The sequence below is a fragment of the Notothenia coriiceps genome, unplaced genomic scaffold (genome assembly GCF_000735185.1).
Source record: "Notothenia coriiceps isolate Sejong01 unplaced genomic scaffold, NC01 NC01_scaffold00015018, whole genome shotgun sequence".
Taxonomy (NCBI): domain Eukaryota; kingdom Metazoa; phylum Chordata; class Actinopteri; order Perciformes; family Nototheniidae; genus Notothenia; species Notothenia coriiceps.
In genome coordinates, this window is record NW_011347719.1 from 11830 (window position 1) to 34078 (window position 22249).

Sequence of the window (22249 nt, forward strand, 5' to 3'; positions counted from 1 at the left end):
CATATGTAAATACTTTAAACTTGGCTCCTCCTCTATAGTAGAGAAGGAGTTACACAAGGTTAGCTCCTTGGTTTGTGCTTGAATGTAAACAGCTGTGATAAATAAACATTAGTGGAGTTTCACGTGATTTGATATCTTGAAAATAATGTAAAAACTAGTTACAGTAATTTAACTTATACATATGTATTCCCTTGTTACAATATGTTGTTTTCAATGCTCATTTTTTTATTATTTACAGCAATCCAAATCAGACAGTTTTTACATTTTGATTGTAATTTATGTTCCAAAGGAAGCAGTAAAACATTGTCATCAAACATCAAAACTGTTATGTAGTTACTAAAAACATCTGTAATATTATTCCAATGAAGAGATTCATAAAAATGTACTTCATGACAAAAATTTTTCATAATTTTCTCACTAAATATGTGCATTTTTGCATATAATTCTCATTATTTTCTTTAAATGACCTGAAAAACCAAATAAAAAAGAATGAAAACAGTGTAAATAAAAACATAAAGGCTTTTTGTTGGTTGTTTTTTACAGAGAGAAAGGTTATTGCTCAAGGAAACTTCAGCAGCGGTCAGAGGGATTAAACTTGTGCACGTTATCCAAAACACAACGACCACAATGATGCAAATCCCCTTAAATGTCCCCAACATTTTGGACATTGTGGAAATATATCCGAGTGTTCTGGAGTTGAAGTTTGAGTCACAAGATGTCTGTTTACTCAGCATATTATTAGATTACATGTAATCAGAGAAGATGTTTTTGCTACAATGCTCTGAACTGAAAACGTCTTTGTTAAAACTATTTTCTTTTCCTTCCTTCAAGGACAAATCTGACAGGCCTTGTGTTGTGGTAACAAGGATTACATTGAAGTGAGTGTGCTGCTTTGATCAGATCCAGTAGGTGTCGCTGTTTCTTATTAATGAACAGCTGGACAGACCTGAGGGGATACAATAATCACTTATAGGCCAGTAACATTTATAAAACCTTCTTGGAGGTTATCGTGCTTGTACAATGTTTATATATACCTAAGTATGCAGATTAAATACTAAACTATTGGGAAATAGTTTTAGTGAAATAAAAGAAGCTGTGGATTTTGGACACGTTATCTTTTAATACTTGTGGTATTTCTAACCATCTCCCCGTCCCACCTCTTGCTTCCAATTATCCTAGTGGGCTGGACCGGTTACTAGAAGCAGCCTTCTGATTGGCTGAAGCAGCTGCCAATCACAAACTCGTCCTGTAGCCTCCTGTTGGTGAACACAATCCACACCAGAAGTCAGAAAGTCAAATTTCACCAAGGGGGCAGAAAAGGAAAGGGTGCATTATCCGGTTATATTTCGTGTTTCTGTCACGCTTCACAGACGAAGAGTTACCAGACTTTTTAATATATTGTTAACTTTCTCTTTAATGTGGTTTTAAGGTATACAAAAATCTGGTTAATTGGATTTCAGGACTTCTTGGTTCCTTTTCTCCGGTATTTCTCTGTTTGCGCACCTGAGCCCGCTACTCAGTTTTGTGCAAAATGACTTTGCAACACGTCTGAGAAACTAAAAACGATATCATGCATGGTGACATGCCTGCTGTGGGGAACCTCTGTAAATGCGCAATCTCTCACTGTGGAATAACCAGCGGAGTCCAGGTGTCACCGGGGGAAAGTGATGTGTGCAGGAGCGCCAGTTTGATGTCAGCTGGGGTTTGACAGAGCGCAGCAGTTTGGGATGAAAGAGAAACCTTAAAAAAAGAGACATTTCCCGGCTACTTTTACCTGGATTCAACACGGAACCATGGCTTCTGAGATGGTGTGCGGGCTGGTCTTCAGGCTGCTGCTGCCTCTGTGTCTTGTTGCTGGTGAGTGTTTTCCCATTCACACTTTTTACGCATTCTAAATTGGCCAATAATGCTCTTAATGTGCCAGGTTAATGAATACCTCGTATACTTTATCGGATCTTATCCTTTTAGAGTAATTCATTAACATTTAAGGAAGGATGTAGCTTATTTTTTAATGTTATGACACTTTTTGAAATAATCTGTCACATTAATTCTAATTCTGAGCTACAATGGTACACACCTGAAGTATATGAGCATGTAAAAACTTTACAGCAGAAATCAAATGAATGATTGTGTGAACATTGAATAGGCTTTTATAATGATGTGTGATTGACCTCATGATGCTGGAGGTCACAGTTAATTAATCTTCAATGCTGTGTGCTTTAAAGCTGTGACAAAACAAAAGCAATAGATATCACACATGATCTTACAATTAAGAACATTACAAAGAGAGGTGTACCAGCAACACTCTCTACCTGGCTGTCATATTTGATTGGATTTGGTAAAGGAAACACAGCCGACAACACAGTGTCCAGTCACTGCAGAAACAACCTCCATGCTCTCTGCACAGCGTCCATGTCTCAGTTTGTGTGTTCTAGAAATGTAGGATATTAAAAATACAGACATATTAAGTGCATCTTTTTCTCTAACCAAAGTTTGAAATGCAGAAATAATCAAATCACAAACCACTTTGCTATAATAAGAATAAGAACAGAAACTATTCCTCACTATCAGGTTTCCTATGTGGGTCAAACAAGGCATCAACTTGCCGTTAGACTGTGTTATTTATATCTTAATAACATTATATATTAATTTCTGCAGTTTTTTTGTGTGGTTTCTGAGTTTGGATAACCTCCCTAATAACGAATCAATTGTCTTTGAATCGATTGTTTAGCTGCTGACTGTATATCCAGTAAATGAATGTAGTGTTTATATTGTGTATTCACTTTTAACTTGCCATGACATTGTTAGAGCTATGTCATGTTTCCACATTTTGAGATTCAATCTGTGAGTTCTTGTTTTTTTTTACTAAGCACTCTGCACAGATGAAGTTATTGTTGCTGTGTTAGTGAAAGTTTTTGTTTGATTCACTGCAGATTTTGAAGATGAGTCACAGTCAAACTTGGCAGCTTATTTGGATTTAGAAGTGACTTTTAGCAGCTTTAAACAGAGGGTAAAGTCTGAGATATCCCTAATTTCACTGAGAAAGAGACACTCAATCAAAACACTGATTTAGAATGTGTGGCTGGAGGCATGATGGCACCTTGCAGACTCTATTAAATGCAGTTTACTTTGTGTTTTAAGCTGTGATTCTGTGGTAGGCCACAAGTGAAACATGATTAGCGTCTAACTGCCACTGAGGTTCCACTGTGGTGTCTGTGTAAGACTTATGGAGCTGAGGTACTTTTAAAGCTAACAGCATGCTTTCTATAGATAAGACCCACTCAGAGCCGCCATAATGCATCACTTGACAGCCCGACGGCCCCCTTTTATTTCCAAAAGCAATCGTGAGGCCATGCATTGTCTCCATTAATTCGTGGAAAGTCGTTTTAACAGTATGAATTAATAATGTGGTTGTGAGGGAGGAAAGAATTGCCTTTCCCTTTTATCGTAAACATACCTTTAATATTTGATGTTTTTTCAAAGTGCAAATGCGAGCTTGTCATTCACTGCAGCTGTGCACAGAAGAACTGACAGGATGAAGGAAATGTAAAGTGGAAAAAAGGGAAAGTATTCAGGAACAGGTTAGGAGATAAAAGCTGCTTACTTCTCTTTCTTGTTTCTGTTTGACAGTCAAAAATCTCATCTTAATTAAAAAGGAATTGTTTAGATTTCCATCAATAATCAATAACCATCCACCTATCAGCTATTCTTTGTTCCTTTCTTATTTGTAACACTTGTGGCTGAGATAAATGCTAAGTCTGATTTTTCAGGGTGTAATGTCATGCATTAGAGGAACTAAAAATATATATTTTTTGGCTTCTCATTGCTGAATAAACAGAGAGGAAATACACTGCAGCACAGCAGATGTTATGCGACTCCAATCATCTCCCTTACTGTATATGTTCTATAGTGCAATATATGCATGCACACCCGCTCTTTTCTCATGTCCTATAGTGAAAGACTTGTCTGCTGACGTTACCTAGTCTGTTTCCCTGTTGGCCATCTGACAGCACCTCTTTTGAAAAGCACAGTACTGCTGGGCTGTATGTGTACACAGTCTCATTTACCACACACACACACACACACACACACACACACACACACACACACACACACACACAAAAACTTGCACACAGCTACAGTTTAGCTGATCAAACAGGATGCTGTTTACGTGTTTACTGGAATAGTTTCGAAGGAGAACACGATTATGAGCATGCCATTTCCCAAATGTCTGATCTGAATTCAAACTCGTGGTGAGACTTTTACAGAGGGATGTGTTGAGTAGAGCTGGTTGAAGCAGATTAAAGCACCGGAGCAAACTGAGGTTGGAGGTGTTATGCAGATGATGGGAACACTACTGGAATCATGATGCTGTAGGTTTCAATTGGGACTTAAAAGACAACATAGATATGAAAAAAACATTGGGTCTTAATCATGCAGAAAGTGACACAAGAAAATAAATCCTCTTCTCTGTGTTCATATTTTTAATGCCACCAATATTTTCCATATTATAAAAACGTGTTTTTTCCACAGATTATTAAAAATGTAATTTGAGAACCATAAGAAAACTCTTAAATATCATATAATCCATCATTTTGTTGGTCCATTGATTCCAATTAAGACTAAAACCATTTGGTGGATATTAAGTGAGAACCGGTTGAGGTTTAGGTTATTCATTTGTACGCAAAGGAAGATTTGGTTTACAGTTAAAGACAAGGGATCCATTGTGATACACGTTTTAAAACAAGACAGACAACAAGCACATCTTTAAAAAGAATGACTGCTCTCTAATGTCCCTGTTACACAAGTTGTGATGCTCCGGAAAAAATCACATGTATGCTTGAAATGTACTCAACAGTAAATAAAAGTTTACCTAATAATACATAAATTATACTGATGACGTATATCTTGTTACTCACTTTGGCAGTTTTGGGGCATGTTTTGGATAATTGGCAGCATTTGGCACCTTCATGATACTTTAAAGACGAGGTTTTGGTCTTAAAATAATGCTTTAAATCCACCGAAAAAACCCGTCATTTGGTATCAAATGTCATGTAGTGTCAACAATAGCAACTTAGCTGTTATTGTATTATTGTTTTACCAAAAAGCTGTGTTCTATTAAAAACAAAACAAGTCTGCTTAAAACAGGGACAAATAAGACATACTTTTAATGATAAAGACAGTGGAGAATTTTTAGTGACCATGTTAGTTCAGTCTGTTGACCAACATGGCAAACCACAAGTTTCCAGAGGTAAACAAAAGGAAAGATAATTCATTAAAAATTCAGCGGTGTGAAACCAACATTCAGGATGAAGGACAAGAGATACACGAAGAAGAGTCACGGATGTAAGTAAATGTAAATAAAGGAATAATTGTTTCACATTTCAGTTATGCTTTAGTCGTCTGAAATATAAAAATGAACACCTAACTAAATATTACTGTGTCAAATGACAAGTTTAATCAAAAACATAATAATCGTCCTCTTGCTCAATTTATGTTGCTATGCTATACTTTATACTAAAATACTATACTACAATAAAACAGCCTCATGTAAACTATTTATCTTATGACAACTAGCTTATGCTAGCTAATGTTAGCTTAGTTGACGTTAGCACATTTCAGTAGGCTTCTTTCCTACTTGTGCTTCTATTTTGAAATAATACTGTAGCTATAACATTTACCATTATACTGTAAGCTTAATGTTTGGTACTTCTTTATTTGTTAGTAACACCACATGGTTCTGATAAATGAGTTAGCACTAGCTTCTAGTGTCAATTAGTTAGCTAGTATGGCTAGTGAGTATTTAGCTAATAAACAAACAAACGTCTTATCTTCGAATAGACTTAAATGGACTAAAAGCGGCCTCAGAAGTTATTGTCTATTATTATTTACCCTTGTTTTTAAGGATCTATCAACTACTCATTTCTGAAAGCTGTTAAACTCTGCACAGTGGTGGGTATATAGGCTACTTGTGGTGTGCTCTTTATGTTCTTCAGTGCTGCTTAAATTCCTTTGTTATCACCCAGTGCTTTCTCTGGCCAGGCACCACACCTCCTTATCTTCTATCATGACATTTATGTTTTCAGACTCAAACTTTGAAATCAGTTGGCTTTAACTTCACATTTAAGACTGCCTTGCTCTCATGTGTTTAGGCTTTGTTTGGCTGTAATAACAGCTTTTACTGGGAGAGACAAAAGCCTGATTCAGACTAGATGTGGAGGTTTTCAGTAATCTGATGTCTGAAAACAACGGCAGTTTATTTTCATTCCTTGTGTAAAAATCCTCAGATGGTGAGTCATGCAGCGAAGGCAAATGGTCAGGAAGACTGAGGTCAAGTGTCTGCAGGGTAACAGTGGGAGCAGAGTCATGCAGATACGAATAGATTATCTGTAAAGATACACAAGGCATCTTTAGATTTCTAACTACGAACAGATGAATAATGTTGGCAGCAGGCTCTGGGCTACCAACTTGGGCAGGTTTGGAGCTAATTTAATGCTACATTTAACGAAGATAAAATTAAGTGGGTGTGGAAAGAAATGTTGCAGTAAGTTCGTCCAAAAAGTAAAGATTCTGAATCATTCCCACTAGAAACTTAGGTTGTAAAAGTTCCCCGTCTAATATGTTTGAAAAGAAAACAACTAAAGATAATGATAAAGTATGATATGATAGTGTTTTATTATGGTGTTATATTGACGATTGGACCATCATGCATATCAAGCATTCGTGCATACTTGAAACCTAATCACATCATATGTAAGTGTTTTTTTCTCAAAGATGATAGTCCTCCATAACATTTATTGACTTTTGTTAGTTTTCATTGGTCCGTATCAGAGCACAGAGAAAACCTGAAGGTTCACTTACCGTAGAGCTCCAGCTAGGGAGAAGTCGGAGCCAAGTCAAATGTCAATGAATAGCTCCATTGAGTGTGCAAAGATAAATAAAAGCTCAATTTTCAACAGTTAAGTGTAATTTTTCAGTAGATCAAGACAAGTAGCAGCCCAGACGGGCTGATCTCTGCGACTGTGACGGTAACTCACGCAGCCGACCTGGTTGTAAACTTTGTGCTTGTTGATTTAACCGCTTAGAGAAATTTGTGAGGTCAAAATGTGTGCCCGCATTTTCTACAAGGTTACTGTGTACTTCCCTCCATTCCCTGGATACCTCCTGACCTAAAAATGTTCAAAGTAATGTCAGACAGGAAGGGACTTATAACATTTTTTCTGTAGGATTCTGAAAACCTAAAATTCTCAAGGTTGTAAATGTGAAATATTTAATGATTTTACATCTCCGGTTGTTAAAAAAAAAACCTCAGGCTGTGCTTTCTGCATAGGCTTCAGCGGGGAAATGGGTAAGTGTTTAGTACAATGTGGTTCATTTTAGACGCGTTAATTGATGTTCAGTCAGCGGGTTGTGTGAGCCGTTTAACTGGTAAAAGAGCAGATGGTCACTCTCTGGGAAATGAGGTGTGTTAAGGATCAATACGTCAATTAATGTTTTTTGAAGTCATGTTTGCACTTATGTGTTAAAACTTTCATCATGTGCTTAAAAGACGTGTGTGTGTGTGTGTGTGTGTGTGTGTGTGTGTGTGTGTGTGTGTGTGTGTGTGTGTGTGTGTGTGTGTGTGTGTGTGTGAGAAAGGGTGAGTGTGTGTGAAAGGGTGAGTGTGTGTTTGGGTTTGGGAAAGGGTGAGTGTGTGTGTGTTTTCGGGAAAGGGTGAGTGTGTGTGTGTGTGTGTTTTCGGGAAAGGGTGAGTGTGTGGAGTTACGTAATAAAATGTCATGTGGAGGGACACAACCCTAAATACTGAAACAATGCATTAAATCAACAAGCTTTGTTCATTATAGATTAGATCAACCCAAAGATATGCAGTTTACAGTTAAATAAAGTTGAGAAAAATTGGCAAATCCTTCCATTGGAGAAGCACAACATGTTTTGCAACAAATATCCAAACAGTTTCTTATATAATTATTTGATTGATTTTCGAATTGTTTCAGTTTTTAAGGAAACAATAATGCTATGTCGTCATTTGAATCAAGGAGTGACTTAAGCACTGAGGTAACTGTTTATTTGAGTGACTTTATTAAATCAACAATCATCGATGACATAAATTAAAGTGAACAAAAGTTCCAGGGAAAAATAAGTAAAAGTTTAAATGAATCAACATCAAATCTCTATGTAGGTCTTGATCTAAAATACTCATACCAAGTACATAATTATTTTCAGACACTGGTCGTCACATTTCAAACTCTTCACGCTGCATGTGGATGTGTTTCCTTTTTATACTTTGGCAACTACAAGTTGTTTCCTGTTTTCCAAACTCAGAGGTCCAACGTGTGTATTAAACATCTGGTGCCTGAAGCCACTCTGTTACAAAACGTTTAGTCATCTTGTTCTTGCTGATTTGGTAATAAAGCATCCAGTTTCAATAATGCTCACAGTCCATTTGGTACTATGAGATTCTTGCTAAATAAAATCTTCCCATATGATATATAAAGCTGCAGCACTAAAGAGCAGAGAGAGGCTCATTTAGTTAATTATCCATCGTAACACCCAAGGGTGATTATTGATCCTCATTTTGTGATGCAGACCAGATGAACAGATTCGGAGGCTGGTGAGAAAGTGTTAAAGGAACGATCTGGCTTTAATGGCCGCAAGCAGCTTTTCTACACCAGGAACATTTTAATACGCTTCACCACATGTTTCTCTTAAATCTGTGTTAAGTTGATTTTCAATGACGACTCCTGATCAGGCAGCTTGTTACACCTCTGCCAGCTTCTGGAGTTTATTTACTGTTAAACTTTACGGTATGCACGCAAAGCATTCATGACACGGTAGAGTTTGTGGACGTTAAATGGATTTGCTGTTTAATCTGTATCTTTGTGTCCCTTTGTTCCTGCAGCTTGCCTGTTCAGGTACAATGGCCTGTCCTTCGTCTACCTCATCTATCTCCTTCTTATCCCACTCTTCGCGGAGCCCACAAGCACAACAATGCAAGGTGAGCTATTCAGTTCAACTCTCTTTGATACTTTGACACATCGATGGCGGCTTGGGCTTCGTCCATCGCCTGGAGACGCTTGTCTGTTTCCCAAAAAGCCTCCAGTTTGACTTGCGTTATTGTTCTCTGTAATGTGAACCAGCCCTTCTCGAGGGGACTTGAATTTTCTTTGAGATGAGGATAGATTTGGCGCATAGTTCAGCCCATGAAAGGTAATATCGGTTAGTGCGGGAAGGAGTCCATCTGTAAAAATATAAAATGATCCACAAGCCAGCAAGATCTGAGATAGGAAGACGTGATCCATCAGGGTCAGATCTAACGTCCATTAGATGATGATTAACATTTTAGGCTTGGAGTTGGTTTATTTTGACAGATAATGTCCATCAAAATGATAACATACTAAACAAACAAACTATGCTGTTGGAGAAAAAGACCCAGAAGAGAAAAGAAAGTTGAGATGAAGTCTGTTTTTGATAATGGCTGACCGCTTTTATTATATCCCTGTGTATATTTATACACAGGGATATAAAAGTTGCTCCTAAGGCTTCACTGATTCCTTAAGTGGGTTTATTTCACAACAGCATGGTCTGCCTGCTTTTGACAAATGGTATTAGTTAATTCAGACAATGGTATTTAGATATGAGTTCAGTAAAAATGGAAACCATCTTTAAAGCAGGCGAACGATCTTCCACGACTCTTCAGCGGGGCCTTGTCCTCTAAAGAAATATACTGTAAATCACAGGCTGAGGTTTATGAGAGCGAGGTGACTGTTCTCCTTACGGGTGATGGATGTGGGATTGCGGTCGCCTTTATTCATTCCACTCACATAATGTGGGTTTCTGTAGGACACCACATGCAGTGTTTAATTATACATAAACCTATATTGACGGAGGGAACAACATCCAGTCCGAAGAGCCGTCTGTGCTCGTCTCTCCGGCTGAAATAACAGTCAGGAAGTAAAGGAGGAAGAGGAGAAAGTGGACCACTTACACTCTCATCAATAGTTAAAGAGAGAAGTCTTCGAGTAAAGCTCAAGCATTCATGTGTGTCTGATAGCTGTTGACTTCAAACGTGGGTCAACCTTTAGTGGTTAGTCATTAGTGTAAAACCTAAGTGTCCGGTCTCTCCATTTAAGATAATGCAGTGTTGTGCTTTGAGATACTTCAACACCAACAACACTCTGACTGCAATGAACTAAGGCAGCTGGGTTGTAAGACTTAATATTTAAAAAACAAGTTCATCCACTGACTATTTAGATTTAAGTAGTTAAAAGTATACAATTGCACCATGAGGTTTTGCTTCATGGGTAGATTTTACTAATCTATATTTACCTTTATTTTTGACACCACGTTAAGTAAGTAAGTACAACTTTATTTACATAGCACCCTTCTCAACACGGATGTACAAAGTGCTTTACAGTACAGTACACAATTCACAGTACAACTATAAAATGTAGAATAAAACAGCAGCAGGTAATACATAGGATAAAACATACGATAAAACACCAATAAAAGACAGCTACTAACTCACCTCCTCCGACGACCCAAAGGCCTGTCGGAAGAGGTGGGTCTTTAACTGCCCCTTAAAGAATCTCTATTGAGGGAGAGGTTTTTATTTTCTGTGGTAGTTTGTTCCAGAGCCTTGGGGCCACCGCCTCAAAGGCATGGTCACCCTTGGTTTTTAGCCTGGTTCGGGGCACCCTTAGGAGGCCTTGCTCAGAGGACCTTAGGGCCCGGGCTGTGCTATAAGAGTGGATCGGGTTATTAATGTAGGCTGGGGCTTGGCCATGGACAGCTCTACATGTCTATATTTTACCATGTTAAAATGGTTTGGTATGCAAACAACATTTTCAATATGTCATGAAAAAATGAATTAAATTAAATTAATTGAAATCTCCAAGAAGGCACCAGACTCACATACCTTTTGAAAAAACAGACTGCTTAACAATAAATCAAGTGTCTGTTAAAGTTAAAGGTGGGGTAGGTAATTTTGGAGAAACCAGCTCGAGTGCGCTAGAATTTGAAAATACACTTTTCATTTTCATTTAATCGTTTATTTGGCAGGGACAATGCACAGTAATGAACACCTAAAGGTCCCATTTCATGGCCATTTCCACTGATCATAATTCCATTGTTGAGGTCTACTAGAAAAGATTTATATTGTGCAATTTTCCAAACTCACATTGGTTTCTCATACAGCATCTCTGTAAACTACGTGTATTCACTGAATTTCACTCTCTGCCTTTAAGGGCTCGTTGTAGCTCCAATAGCTCCAGCCCCCACCCTCCCTGTGAGCACAGTGTGCTCTGATTGGTTGGGACGTTGTGAATCGCGCTGAGCTCCGTGGAGGTGTGGTTTCCTTGTTTAGCGATACACAGCGAAACACAGCCAAACTCATCCTGAGCACACACGAAGTCACAGCCAAAGTAAAAACAATATGTGTGGCTTGATATTCAGTAAGAAAAAGTTTGATAAACGCTGTGAGAATGGGTCTGCAGAGAGAATTTTGCCGCAATCCCAACTGTCTGTTATCAGCCTAAAGCCAGGGAGGAGAGATCAGCAGAGCTGACTGCACTGAGTGTGTGTGTGAGGAAGCCGTGGATTGGTCAATTTGGACCAATCAGCGGGGGCTTAACGTAACGGCTCCGCGGACTTAACGCATGACATCATGAGTTACCCGGAAGAATCAATGGGCAGTGACGTATCTCCAACGAGGCGTTTTGGGGAGGTCTTTTCTGTGTTGAGTTTTACTCGCTACAGGGTGTACTTTGAGGGTTTTGACTCTGCAGACCGTTTACATGCATAAAAACCTTCATAACACACAAGGGGACGGGTAATAACTGGAAAAGCATGACATGGGACCTTTAAAACATTCAAATGTATCAAGCGTAACAGTGCCAGATTTAGCTTTGAGCTAATTTCCATCCACAGTCCCTCACATAAAACATTTAAGAAAATTACATTTTACAAACATAGCAAAAACAAAATACGTGATATGCAAAAGAGCAAGAGCAGAACACACAAGTATTTATGACATGGTAATACAATATAGCAGCAAGGACATATAAAGTGCAAGAGGAGATATCCCTGTGTTAAAGTGCAATTACCGGTGATTGCACGTCACACAAACGCGCACATGACCAATGAGGGCACAAGATAAGTTTGTGCACAGATCGAAGGCTGACAGGCAGGTAGGCCATCCAGTTATTTTAGCCGGGCCGGCTCAGATGATTGGTCGTGCTTTTTACAGTACTACGGCTTCCACAGATGACATTTTTTTATGGATTTTTTGTCAAAGCACTTCAGATATTCATTGCTATCGGGATGTTAAGAGCATTCCATGGAATATAACAAAAAGTGTATCTCGAGCCGGTTTCTCAAACTTACCTAACCCACCTTTAATATTATTATCCAAGATTCAGTATTTACAATTAAACAAAGTTACCAAAAGTTAAATTGATTATTTTAATAATGAAATAATAATAAGTATTGTAAAAGAACCAATAACATCTCATCAAAGCTGTTTTTGTGTGAGGACGTTTCAATGAGAAAGGTCTTATTCACAGGATTACTTTTGACTGAATATGAAATGATTGGAAACTATAATTGTATTGGATACATATTTGTTATATTCTTGAATGAAAAAGGGATTTAATCTAGCTGCCACACCAGTGTATAGAATTTAGAAGTAACAACTGGATGTGGTTGAGGATGATTGTCATTGCTTTGCCAACATTTATCATTCTGTTTCATTATCAACTGTCTGTTTAACGACAGGACTGTATACATCTAGGATAAAAAGTAGGTTTAAAGTCATTACTACACTGTGGTTTTAATTGGGCTATTTAGTGGTTATAATCTTCAGTAGATCATGAGAATTTGAGAGTTACTGTACAGTAATTGTTCACTTAATTAATGTACAAAAACCACCATCAATACACACTCACAATAAACTCACAAAAACACAGATTTGACCCAGATCTCATTGTGCCGAAAAGAGACACACTTGAATTGTTTTAGAGAGAGATATGTTTGCTATGTTCTTTATTTTGATGGTCTGTTTCACTTTTTCTGTTGTGATTTAAAGTTAAGTTAAACCAAATGTATGACATGAATAATTCATCAGATGAAGTTTGCTTTCAAAAGCCACAACAGTGCGCTGTGCCCAAGGATATGTCAGTAAACAAGACTCCAATCCTCACAAGACAGAAAGTCTCTTGTGCCACTGGCTGCTGTTGTTTGGGATGTACTCTCTAATGTCATGATACGAGGTTTTGGCTCCACATCCCCTTGAAGGCATCCAACTCTCAGTGGAGGTGAACAAACGGCTGCTCTCATATGGGCAGTGGCCGTTTAAAGAGCCTTTACACTAGGTGCTATATGCCTGGTTCAAAAGGCACCACGATTACAATTTCCCTTTGGGGAGTCTTTTAGTCTTGTTGCATGAATTTATATAAATATTTGATGTTACGGATGATTGATCAGGTTTATGTTTAAGCTAGTAGACTTCTAACAGAGGGTGTCTGGATTAAACGCATCACTTCGTTTTGCTTTTCCTTAAATCTATTTTTATGACACCTTTTTGAAGACACAACTTTCTACCTTTTTTTGTCTGAATGATATCCGTGCCAAAAGTACTCTGAACACAAGCTAGTAAAGTTAGCAGTACCACAATGTGGAAATACTTAAAGTAAGAAGACATAAGTATTCTCATCAAAATGTAAGGTGGGCTGCACGATAGCTCAGTTTTTAGCATATGCAGTGTCCGACCTTTACCACTGTTTCTCTCAATAAAGATACTTAAAAAAACATACCTAAAGGTAACCAAGAGTAAAATGAGTAATTATGGCAAAATGCCCTGTTACAGAAAAGTATACTTTACACCATATAATAGTAGTAGTTATACATAATGTGTTTGTGATTTGTGTTTAGTAATATTTTGTTCCTGTAAAAGTAACTTATCACTAAAGCTGGAGTAGCAGAAAAAGTACTTATTGTAGTGGAGTGAGGATACAGTAGCATAACAATGGTCCCTTATAGTTGTGTACAGTGTTTGATTTTATTTAATTTTTTACATCCATCCCTGCTGGCAAAGTAAAAACATTTAATTGGCCCTCCCCGACGTATGAATTGGCAACAGCATGTGATTAAATCAGGTCCCAATGTTGGTCCAAGCTGAATAATGCCCTCTGTTTTGGACGCCTGTAAAAAGGACTCGTGGGACGGCGTTTTGAGACTGAATCATGAAGCTCGAGGACCGTTGGGCAACCAAGACGGTGGCTGTCACACAGCAAAAATGCTGTTTTACAAATAGGAAAAAACAGGAAGCAGAGCCAAAGCTTTTGTTTTGTCCAGAGACTTCGGACCAATTTGGACGGAGAAGCTCGCTAAGTCCTCGTACCTCCGAATTTACAAGCCTTCCCTTCCCTCTTTGTGAAAGCCCGGGGAGTTACTGTAACAATGGGAAATTAGCACAAATTGTTTTCACTTCAACATTTAATTTGCATGCAATGTAGGGCTGCTCGATTATGGCAAAAATCATAATCTCGATTATTTGGGTCAATAATTGATATCACGATTATTAAAAACGATTATCCATTTACTTTGAAGACATCAATTTATTGGAGAAAAAAAATGTGAACAGTGTGTTTTGAACAGTTGATTACCCTGAACTTTAAGCATACTTCAACTGAAAAACCAATACAAAAATAATCGTTTTATTTCGATTACGTTGTTTTCGTAATCGTTGCAAGCCATAATCGTAATTGCGATTAAAATACGATTAATTGAGCAGCCCTATTTCAATGGTCTGTTGCTGCACACATTTGATAAGGTTAGCCCTCGATGGCTCAAGGCTAAGCAGAAGGGCTTCCCCTTAGCCAGGATATTGTGCAACACACTACAGTAAAACCGTACTCCCCGCAAAGATGCAGTAAATGTAATGAGATGGAGATGTTGCCCTGGAGAAGGAAAAGACCAAACTGTGCAGATATGCAGTCCAAAATATTCTTAAGGCTTATAAGGAACATCCTTTCATTTCCTCATCAAAGTAGAGAAGTCCCATAAAGTTTGTTTCTACCCTGAGGATGAAAACGGAATCTACCCAAACAAAAGGGGGGGTCTGATGAATCCTACCATAGAGAATTATCGCCATAACAACTACTGAAATTATCCCAAATACCTGTAGGTGCTCTATAAAATAAGCATCTGTTGCACATGTGTGGCAGCTCCTCGCCCTGCGTACTCTCGCTCCCAGGATCCTGATGTCCTCTGAAAGCTGTATTCTTTACCTACATTAAACACAGACCCAGGGTCAGTTACTCCGCCGTACAGTGTCTGTCGCTCTTCTGGTCATTTCCCGCTAACACAAAACCCCACCATAGCTAAAGAATAAAATGTGCGAATACTCCTATTACTCCTATGATGAATAAGAGAATAAGAGGTTTTGTCGTCCTCAAGGAGGTTTATTTGAAATAACCTTTGCTTTATAGTCGTTTTCACAGCTTTTAACCAGGACAATTTAATTAAAAAGTGAACTTAGGCCATGGAACTGATTCACCAGCACTTAGAACGGTATGACTTGGTTGAAGCAAATATATCTGCACTTTCTTTGTTGTGCGAACTTTGAATCTTTATGGTTTTTGCACTTATTGTAAGTCGCCTTGGATAACATGTCAGCCAACTGAAAATCCTCTCCCAGTCACCTCCACCTTCAAATCAACTCCAGGCTTCATCACTCTACAATATATAAAAAAGGCGCTTCTTAAAGGTGGGGTAGGTCATTTTGGAGAAACCAGCTCGAGTGCGCTAGAATTTGAAAATACACAGCCGGAACAAATCTGCCACTTCCTTAAAGAGCCCCTCCTCCAACACACACGAACGCGCACATGACCAATGAGGGCACGAGATAAGTTTGTGCACAGATGGAAGGCTGACAGGCAGGTAGGCCATCCAGTTACTTTAGCCGGGCCGGCTCAGATGATTGGCCGTGCTTTTTACAGTACTACGGCTTCCACAGATGAAATGTTTTTATGTATTTATTCATTTAATATTCATTGCTATCGGGATGTGAAGAGCATTCCATGGAATATAACAAAAAGTGTATCTCGAGCCGGTTTCTCAAAATTACCTACCCCACCTTTAATGTTGCACCACTCCAAAAATATTAAATCTGCAGTCCGCTCTCTGTGTCTAGAGAGAAACAGATACTCAGCAAAGAGAGGTTTTTCTGGGTTGCCGTGCATGAGCGGCAGAACTGACATGTGGAAATCCTTAAAGTGAGTGTTGTTATTGGTGAACTCACTGTATCTCCTCTCCTCCTCTCCTCCTCCTCCTCTCCTCCTCTGCAGGCCACACAGGGCGTCTGCTGCAGTCCCTCTGCTTCACCAGCATGTCTTTCGTGCTGCTTCACATCATCTATCAGATTACCGTCAACAGCCTCCTGGCCGAGAAGTCCATCAGCCCCGACTTCAACTGTGAGTACAGCACACTGCAGCCTCTATGTGCCCGGCGGCTCTGAAGGTGCTGATGTTTGTTGTGAATGCTGAAAGTCAAACACCTCACAGCAGGTCAATAAGGATAAAGGTGCAGAATGGATTTGACTCATTTCTGTTTGCAGACCTTTTGAAACACATACAGTACAGGAAGACACTTTGAAATATTTAATTCTAAAATGGAGCAAGTGTTGCAAAACCCTAATTTCCCCTAGGATAAATCTAGTATTTTAATTCTGAAATACTTGATACACGACAAAATATAAACCAGATCCTCTAACCCTCTTTCCCCGTGCAGTACTGCAGCCATTAAAACCTGTGGGTGGCATTTTACAAGGTGTGTGTGTGTGTGTGTGTGTGTGTGTGTGTGTGTGTGTGTGTGTGTGTGTCTGTGTGTGTGTGTAGGCTTCGAGGTGCAGGAGGAGGGATATTTGGCTAAAATCATGGTGCCAGAGGGAACCCGGGACGTTCCCCTGGGAGTGCCACTCTGCATCATTGTGGAGAGAGAAAGTGATATCGCTGCCTTCAAGGATTATGTAGAGACCGGAGTGACAGATGTTGCTGCTCCACCTCCAGCTCCGGCACCGGTGAGACTCAGCTCTCACTTTCAAATATAAGCAAAACGTTTACACAGAAAAAACCTGAGTGTCCTTTATTTAGATGAATAGAACTTGTACAGGGATGATTGTGATGTTTGAACGGTAATGTTTCTGTTCCAGGCTGCAGCTCCAGCAGCTCCCAGTCCTGCTCCAGCCGCCGCTGCCCCCCCCGCAGCCCCGAGGAAGGGTCGTATGTTCGCCAGCCCGCTCGCCAAGAAGCTCGCCGCTGACAAAGGGATTGATCTGGCACAGGTCAGCGGTAAGTGAACAACATGCAGGTAGCTTCTCAGATCTGTATTGGTAGAGCGTTACGTATTTAAATACAAAGAGAGAGCAATGGTCAAATCTTGTATTCACTGTTTCTGTTCAGGCTCCGGTCCTGACGGGCGCATCACCAGGAAAGATATCGACAGCTTTGTTCCACCAAAGGCAGCACCTGTGAGTAAAAGCAATGCACATTTAATCCTTTGTTATTATATGTAACGACTTCAATTTCCATAGTTGGATTTTTTTAGGGATTTCAATTTAAGAATGTTAGCAAAATTGTGCTGAATTTATTTGGTGCTAAGATTGTTTGAAATTAGATATTCAACAATCGTGAGGAATTTATAAAAAGACATTTCCGCTTACTTCAGACGTATCAAAAGTTTTGATTTCATTTGGCATATGTATTTTTTTGTGTACAGATTGTTACATCATAATTAGCTTAGAAGGTGTTCAAATTGCTGGCTAATTAATCATATTTATATATTTGACTGTACTTTGAACCCTCTCAACGTGTTGGTACCGTATGTTTCTCAAGGTTTTGATGTAATTTAGTTTTAAATGCAAGTTAAATCCCTCCCGGTGGCAGGCTGTAGCTGCGGCCCCCGCTCCAGCTGCTCCAGCTCCAGCTGCTGCTGCTGCGCCTCCTGCTGCTGCAGCTGGGACCTTCACAGACGTCCCCATCAGCAACATCCGCAAGGTGAGGGGCTCTTGGTGCTCTCCTGTGTTCCATGAGGTCGTGTGAAGTCAACCAAAAGATTAATTTATCAACAGAAAAAACAATCGATTAATTCTATCAAATAAACTGCAGATTAACGGATATAATGTGAGCGTTAGTAACAGCTACAGACAGACACTTGTATGTTTATAAACACAGGTTCAACTGACTCACCTTATTCCTGTCCACGATGAGTTCAGGATCAAAGCTGAAGTTCATATGTCTGTCTCTCCTGCAGGTCATCGCTCAGAGGTTGATGCAGTCCAAACAAACCATCCCCCATTATTATCTGTCTGTAGACGTCAACATGGACCAAGTGATCGAGCTTCGGCAAGAACTCAATGCTGTGAGTTCGGATAGCTGTTTGACAAAAAGACTCAAATAAATATGACATGTTTCCTGTGTCGCTTAAACAACCTGTCTTTCTCTGCAGGAGGTGAAAGCGCAGAATATCAAGCTCAGTGTGAACGACTTCATCATCAAAGCCAGCGCTCTGGCCTGCCTCAAGGTTCCTGAGTGCAACTCCTCCTGGTTGGACACGGTCATCAGGCAGTGAGTAAACACAAACAACACATGTATCCACACACATGTAAGATATACAGGGAACAGACAATATGTTGTGTATGTATATGTCTCTTTGGCTTCCAGCTAGAACATGGTCATAGTACACAAACTTGCCAACCATACTTGTTGCAATGTAACAGATTACAGCTTTTCATACTCTTCCTGTTCAGTAAATGTGTCTGAGATATTGAAGGACTAATTGTATTAAGATGAAATTGTATTGAAAATCTACAAAAAGATAAAAACATGGCTGTTAGAATATTTTGTGAAAAGTTGGGTTTTCACTTGTCGTGGAGTATTTTTCAGTGTGTACTTCTACTAAAGTAAAGGATATGAATACTTTTTCTACCACTGACGTGTGATTCTAATGCTTTTGTACTTTCATTTAAGTAACGTTTTGAAAAACAGCAAAGGAATATTCTTACATTATCCTCCTACTCCTACAGCTAAAGTCTTCAGATCTTGTCAACCTATCTTCTTCATATTTTCTCAGGTATAAGAACATCAACATCTCAATTGTAATTCTTGCACTAATATCCTTAAGCACTTATGGTTCAAGTGACTTTAAACTCGTTGTTGACATGGTTCACTAGGTCATATAAAGAAAGTGATAAACACACCACCAGTAAAAAGAAGACCATTAGCATGTTTTGATTCTACTAAAACTCCTACCCTGTTATATATTAGTATCTTAAAGCGTAGTTGAACTATCGTACCAGCAGGGGGCGCTCAAAACTTTCCTTCAACTCCTCTCAGTTTAGACATAGACCACATTTCTGGGCTGTCAGCAGTATTGACTTATTTCAAATGTTTCCAGGAACCATGTGGTGGACGTGAGTGTAGCAGTGAGCACAGCTAACGGTCTCATCACGCCCATCGTGTTCAACGCTCACACCAAAGGGCTCGTTGGCATCAGCTCCGACGTGTCTGCGCTCGCTGCCAAAGCCAGGGACGGAAAACTGCAGCCGCACGAGTTCCAGGTACAAAGATTAGACCCATTCTGTTAGCCGATCAGTTTTGGTGCAGATTTCAGTCTTCTTCATGTGTGTTTTGTTCCCCCAGGGAGGTACCTTCACGATCTCTAATTTAGGGATGTTTGGCGTCAAGAACTTCTCTGCCATCATCAACCCCCCTCAGTCCTGTATCCTGGCCGTCGGGGGCTCAGAGAAACGGCTGATGCCTGCTGATAATGAGAAAGGGTCAGTATCATGACTACCATACAACAAAAGCTTTTCACATACTGCATTTTTTTTAGATTGAACCTGATGGAGCGTGCGTTTGTCTTCACAGGTTTGACGTGGCCAGCATGATGTCGGTGACGCTGAGCTGCGACCACCGGGTGGTGGACGGCGCCGTCGGAGCGCAGTGGCTCGCGGAGTTCCGCAAGTTCCTGGAGAAACCGGTCACAATGCTGTTGTGATTGGACTGTACTGCCGCTAAACTGCAACAACAGGCATAGCCTCTCACTGAAGTGATCCGATTGGTCTGAACCGGTCTGTTTCCTCCTGTGATTGGCCGGCCTGCCAACAGGTCACTCCGAGTTACCCTAAAGGGGAGGAAGCAGAACTCACTCCGTTTACCTGTCTGTCTCTCTGTCTGTCTTTCGGTCTTTCTCTCCCCTCGCTCTGTCTCACTCACATGTATTTATTGAGGCCCTGTCTCACGAGAGACCAGAATTAGGTATAATTTATCCTAGAATAGAGACTGGTCCAATGTCACTAAAACATTGTAAATGTTTTACAAAGGGAAGTGTTACAAGTCCAACCAGCGAGAATATTTACCCCCAAAAAATTACGATTGTGTTTATGATTTGTGTGTGTGTGTATGTTTCACGCTTTTATTTTTATTTGGTTTGAATGTCATAAAGACAACAGGAAGTGCAGCAAGCGGTCTGTAACAGTCATTTTTAAAAAAGGATGGGAATTTTGGAAGATGGAGCTAAAAGGTGGTTAACTTTGAGACGCACTAAATCCAGATCTACACACACACACACACACACACAAATGCACACACGCACACAATTGTAACGTTTGGTGTGTTTTCTGTGGGTTGATGCTACATTGTATATTCTTCACTGTGAAAAGAACACAGTGCTGTATATATAAACAAGCTCTAAGTGAATATCTGTACAGTCCTGAATGATGACCCTCTTCAAAGAAAACTTGACGGTTTTGCCAATTTTTATTCAGTGGGGATGTTTTATTTGTTAGTCTCAGAATAAAATACTTACCATTGATATATTCTGTATTTCACTGCTGGAACGCACAAAGCTGGTGCTGGATGTCATTTGAATAAATTCGGAGAAGTAAATCTTGTGATCTTTATTTTTTTTTTTTTATAATTTGACTATAAGAGCCCACATGAATGCAGAAACAGTGTGATCAGTCACCAAACAAGATATTGGAATAAAATAAATACATATTTAAAATTAAAATCCAAAACACACCTGACCTGCCACCCCTTTTTGATGGGGGGCTGCCAATCAAATGGATTAGGGGTCCCACTTTTTCATTCCCTATTAGTTAATGGACCAGCACCAGAGGCATTCCCATACACACAGGTGTTGGAGCTGTTCTTCATGAAACCCAGAAGGATGAAGTGCTCTGACAAACAGTGCCATCTTTGTGCAAAATGATTATACAGGAATGAAAAGTCAATAAATAAACATGTTGTTAAAACTCACACGTTTTTGTTTTTTTTGCGCACACAAACACTGCTATATCGATACCTGGATTTTGGGTGTCAGGCAATACAGGGTATGATCCATTACCAAAAATAAAGAGCTGTGGTTCATCGCTATGTAAAAAGAAACTTTAGGTTTGACTTAAAAATTTCTATCCTTACTTTGTTAAACAAAACGTCTAAATAAATACATTGAGGTAGGCTACATTTACTGAATTGCAATGAATGATTTAAATAAAAAATCGTACATTAGCAACTTTGTAAAAACAATCTTAATTTTAACAGTAAAGAGTAAATTCCAGAATATGATGTACCTAGAATATTAACAGTTAATTTAAAGGGGACCTATCATGCAAAATGCACTTTTGTACATGAATATGTGTCCCCGGTGTGTCAGGGAACTCACCTAGAGTCAGAAAACACAACCCTCTCTATTTTCCTCCATACCCAAATCTCTTAAAAAGGGGCTGCAACGGATCTGATACAGACTGATCCAGATTTGAACACTTTTCTGACGTCAGGACGGTGGCGCTACAGCTATTGGGCCAACTCCACCAATCAGGAGGAGAGATTTATTGGAGCTATAACTAGACCCTCCAGTAAAACGCGGGCAAAAATCCTTGATTATGCGGGCTAAAATCCTTGATTATGCGATTTAACATGCGGGGTTTTTACGTGATTTTATGCGGTGAAATTGCGGGAAGTTGCGAAATATGCGGAAAGTTGCGAAATATGCGGGAAAAATAATAACAATTTTTTTAAATATTGGGCTGTTTTATTTATTCTCTCTCACACAACCTGCCACTAACGTTAAACCCCTTTACTATTCAATTAAACACACACACTTCTCCGCCTCATTCTGTTTTCATTTACTCGTTCGTTATCTGACCAGCTTCAATCTTGTAGGCTACTCACTTTGTTTCTTGTAGCCCTCG

The 22249-nt window shown here is 39.4% G+C and overlaps 1 protein-coding gene across 1 annotated transcript; it reads left to right on the top strand.

The window, feature by feature from the left end:
• The first annotated feature begins 1325 nt into the window (after nt 1-1325).
• LOC104948761 (dihydrolipoyllysine-residue acetyltransferase component of pyruvate dehydrogenase complex, mitochondrial-like) lies at nt 1326-20645 on the top strand. The gene is made up of 12 exons (XM_010774990.1): nt 1326-1857; nt 8900-8995; nt 16344-16469; nt 16893-17074; nt 17207-17345; nt 17457-17524; nt 17940-18050; nt 18307-18414; nt 18502-18620; nt 19450-19612; nt 19695-19831; nt 19923-20645. The coding sequence occupies exons 1-12, from the start codon at nt 1794-1796 to the stop codon at nt 20050-20052; spliced, it is 1443 nt and encodes a 480-aa protein (XP_010773292.1). The 5' UTR covers nt 1326-1793; the 3' UTR covers nt 20053-20645.
• The last annotated feature ends 1604 nt before the right edge of the window (nt 20646-22249 follow it).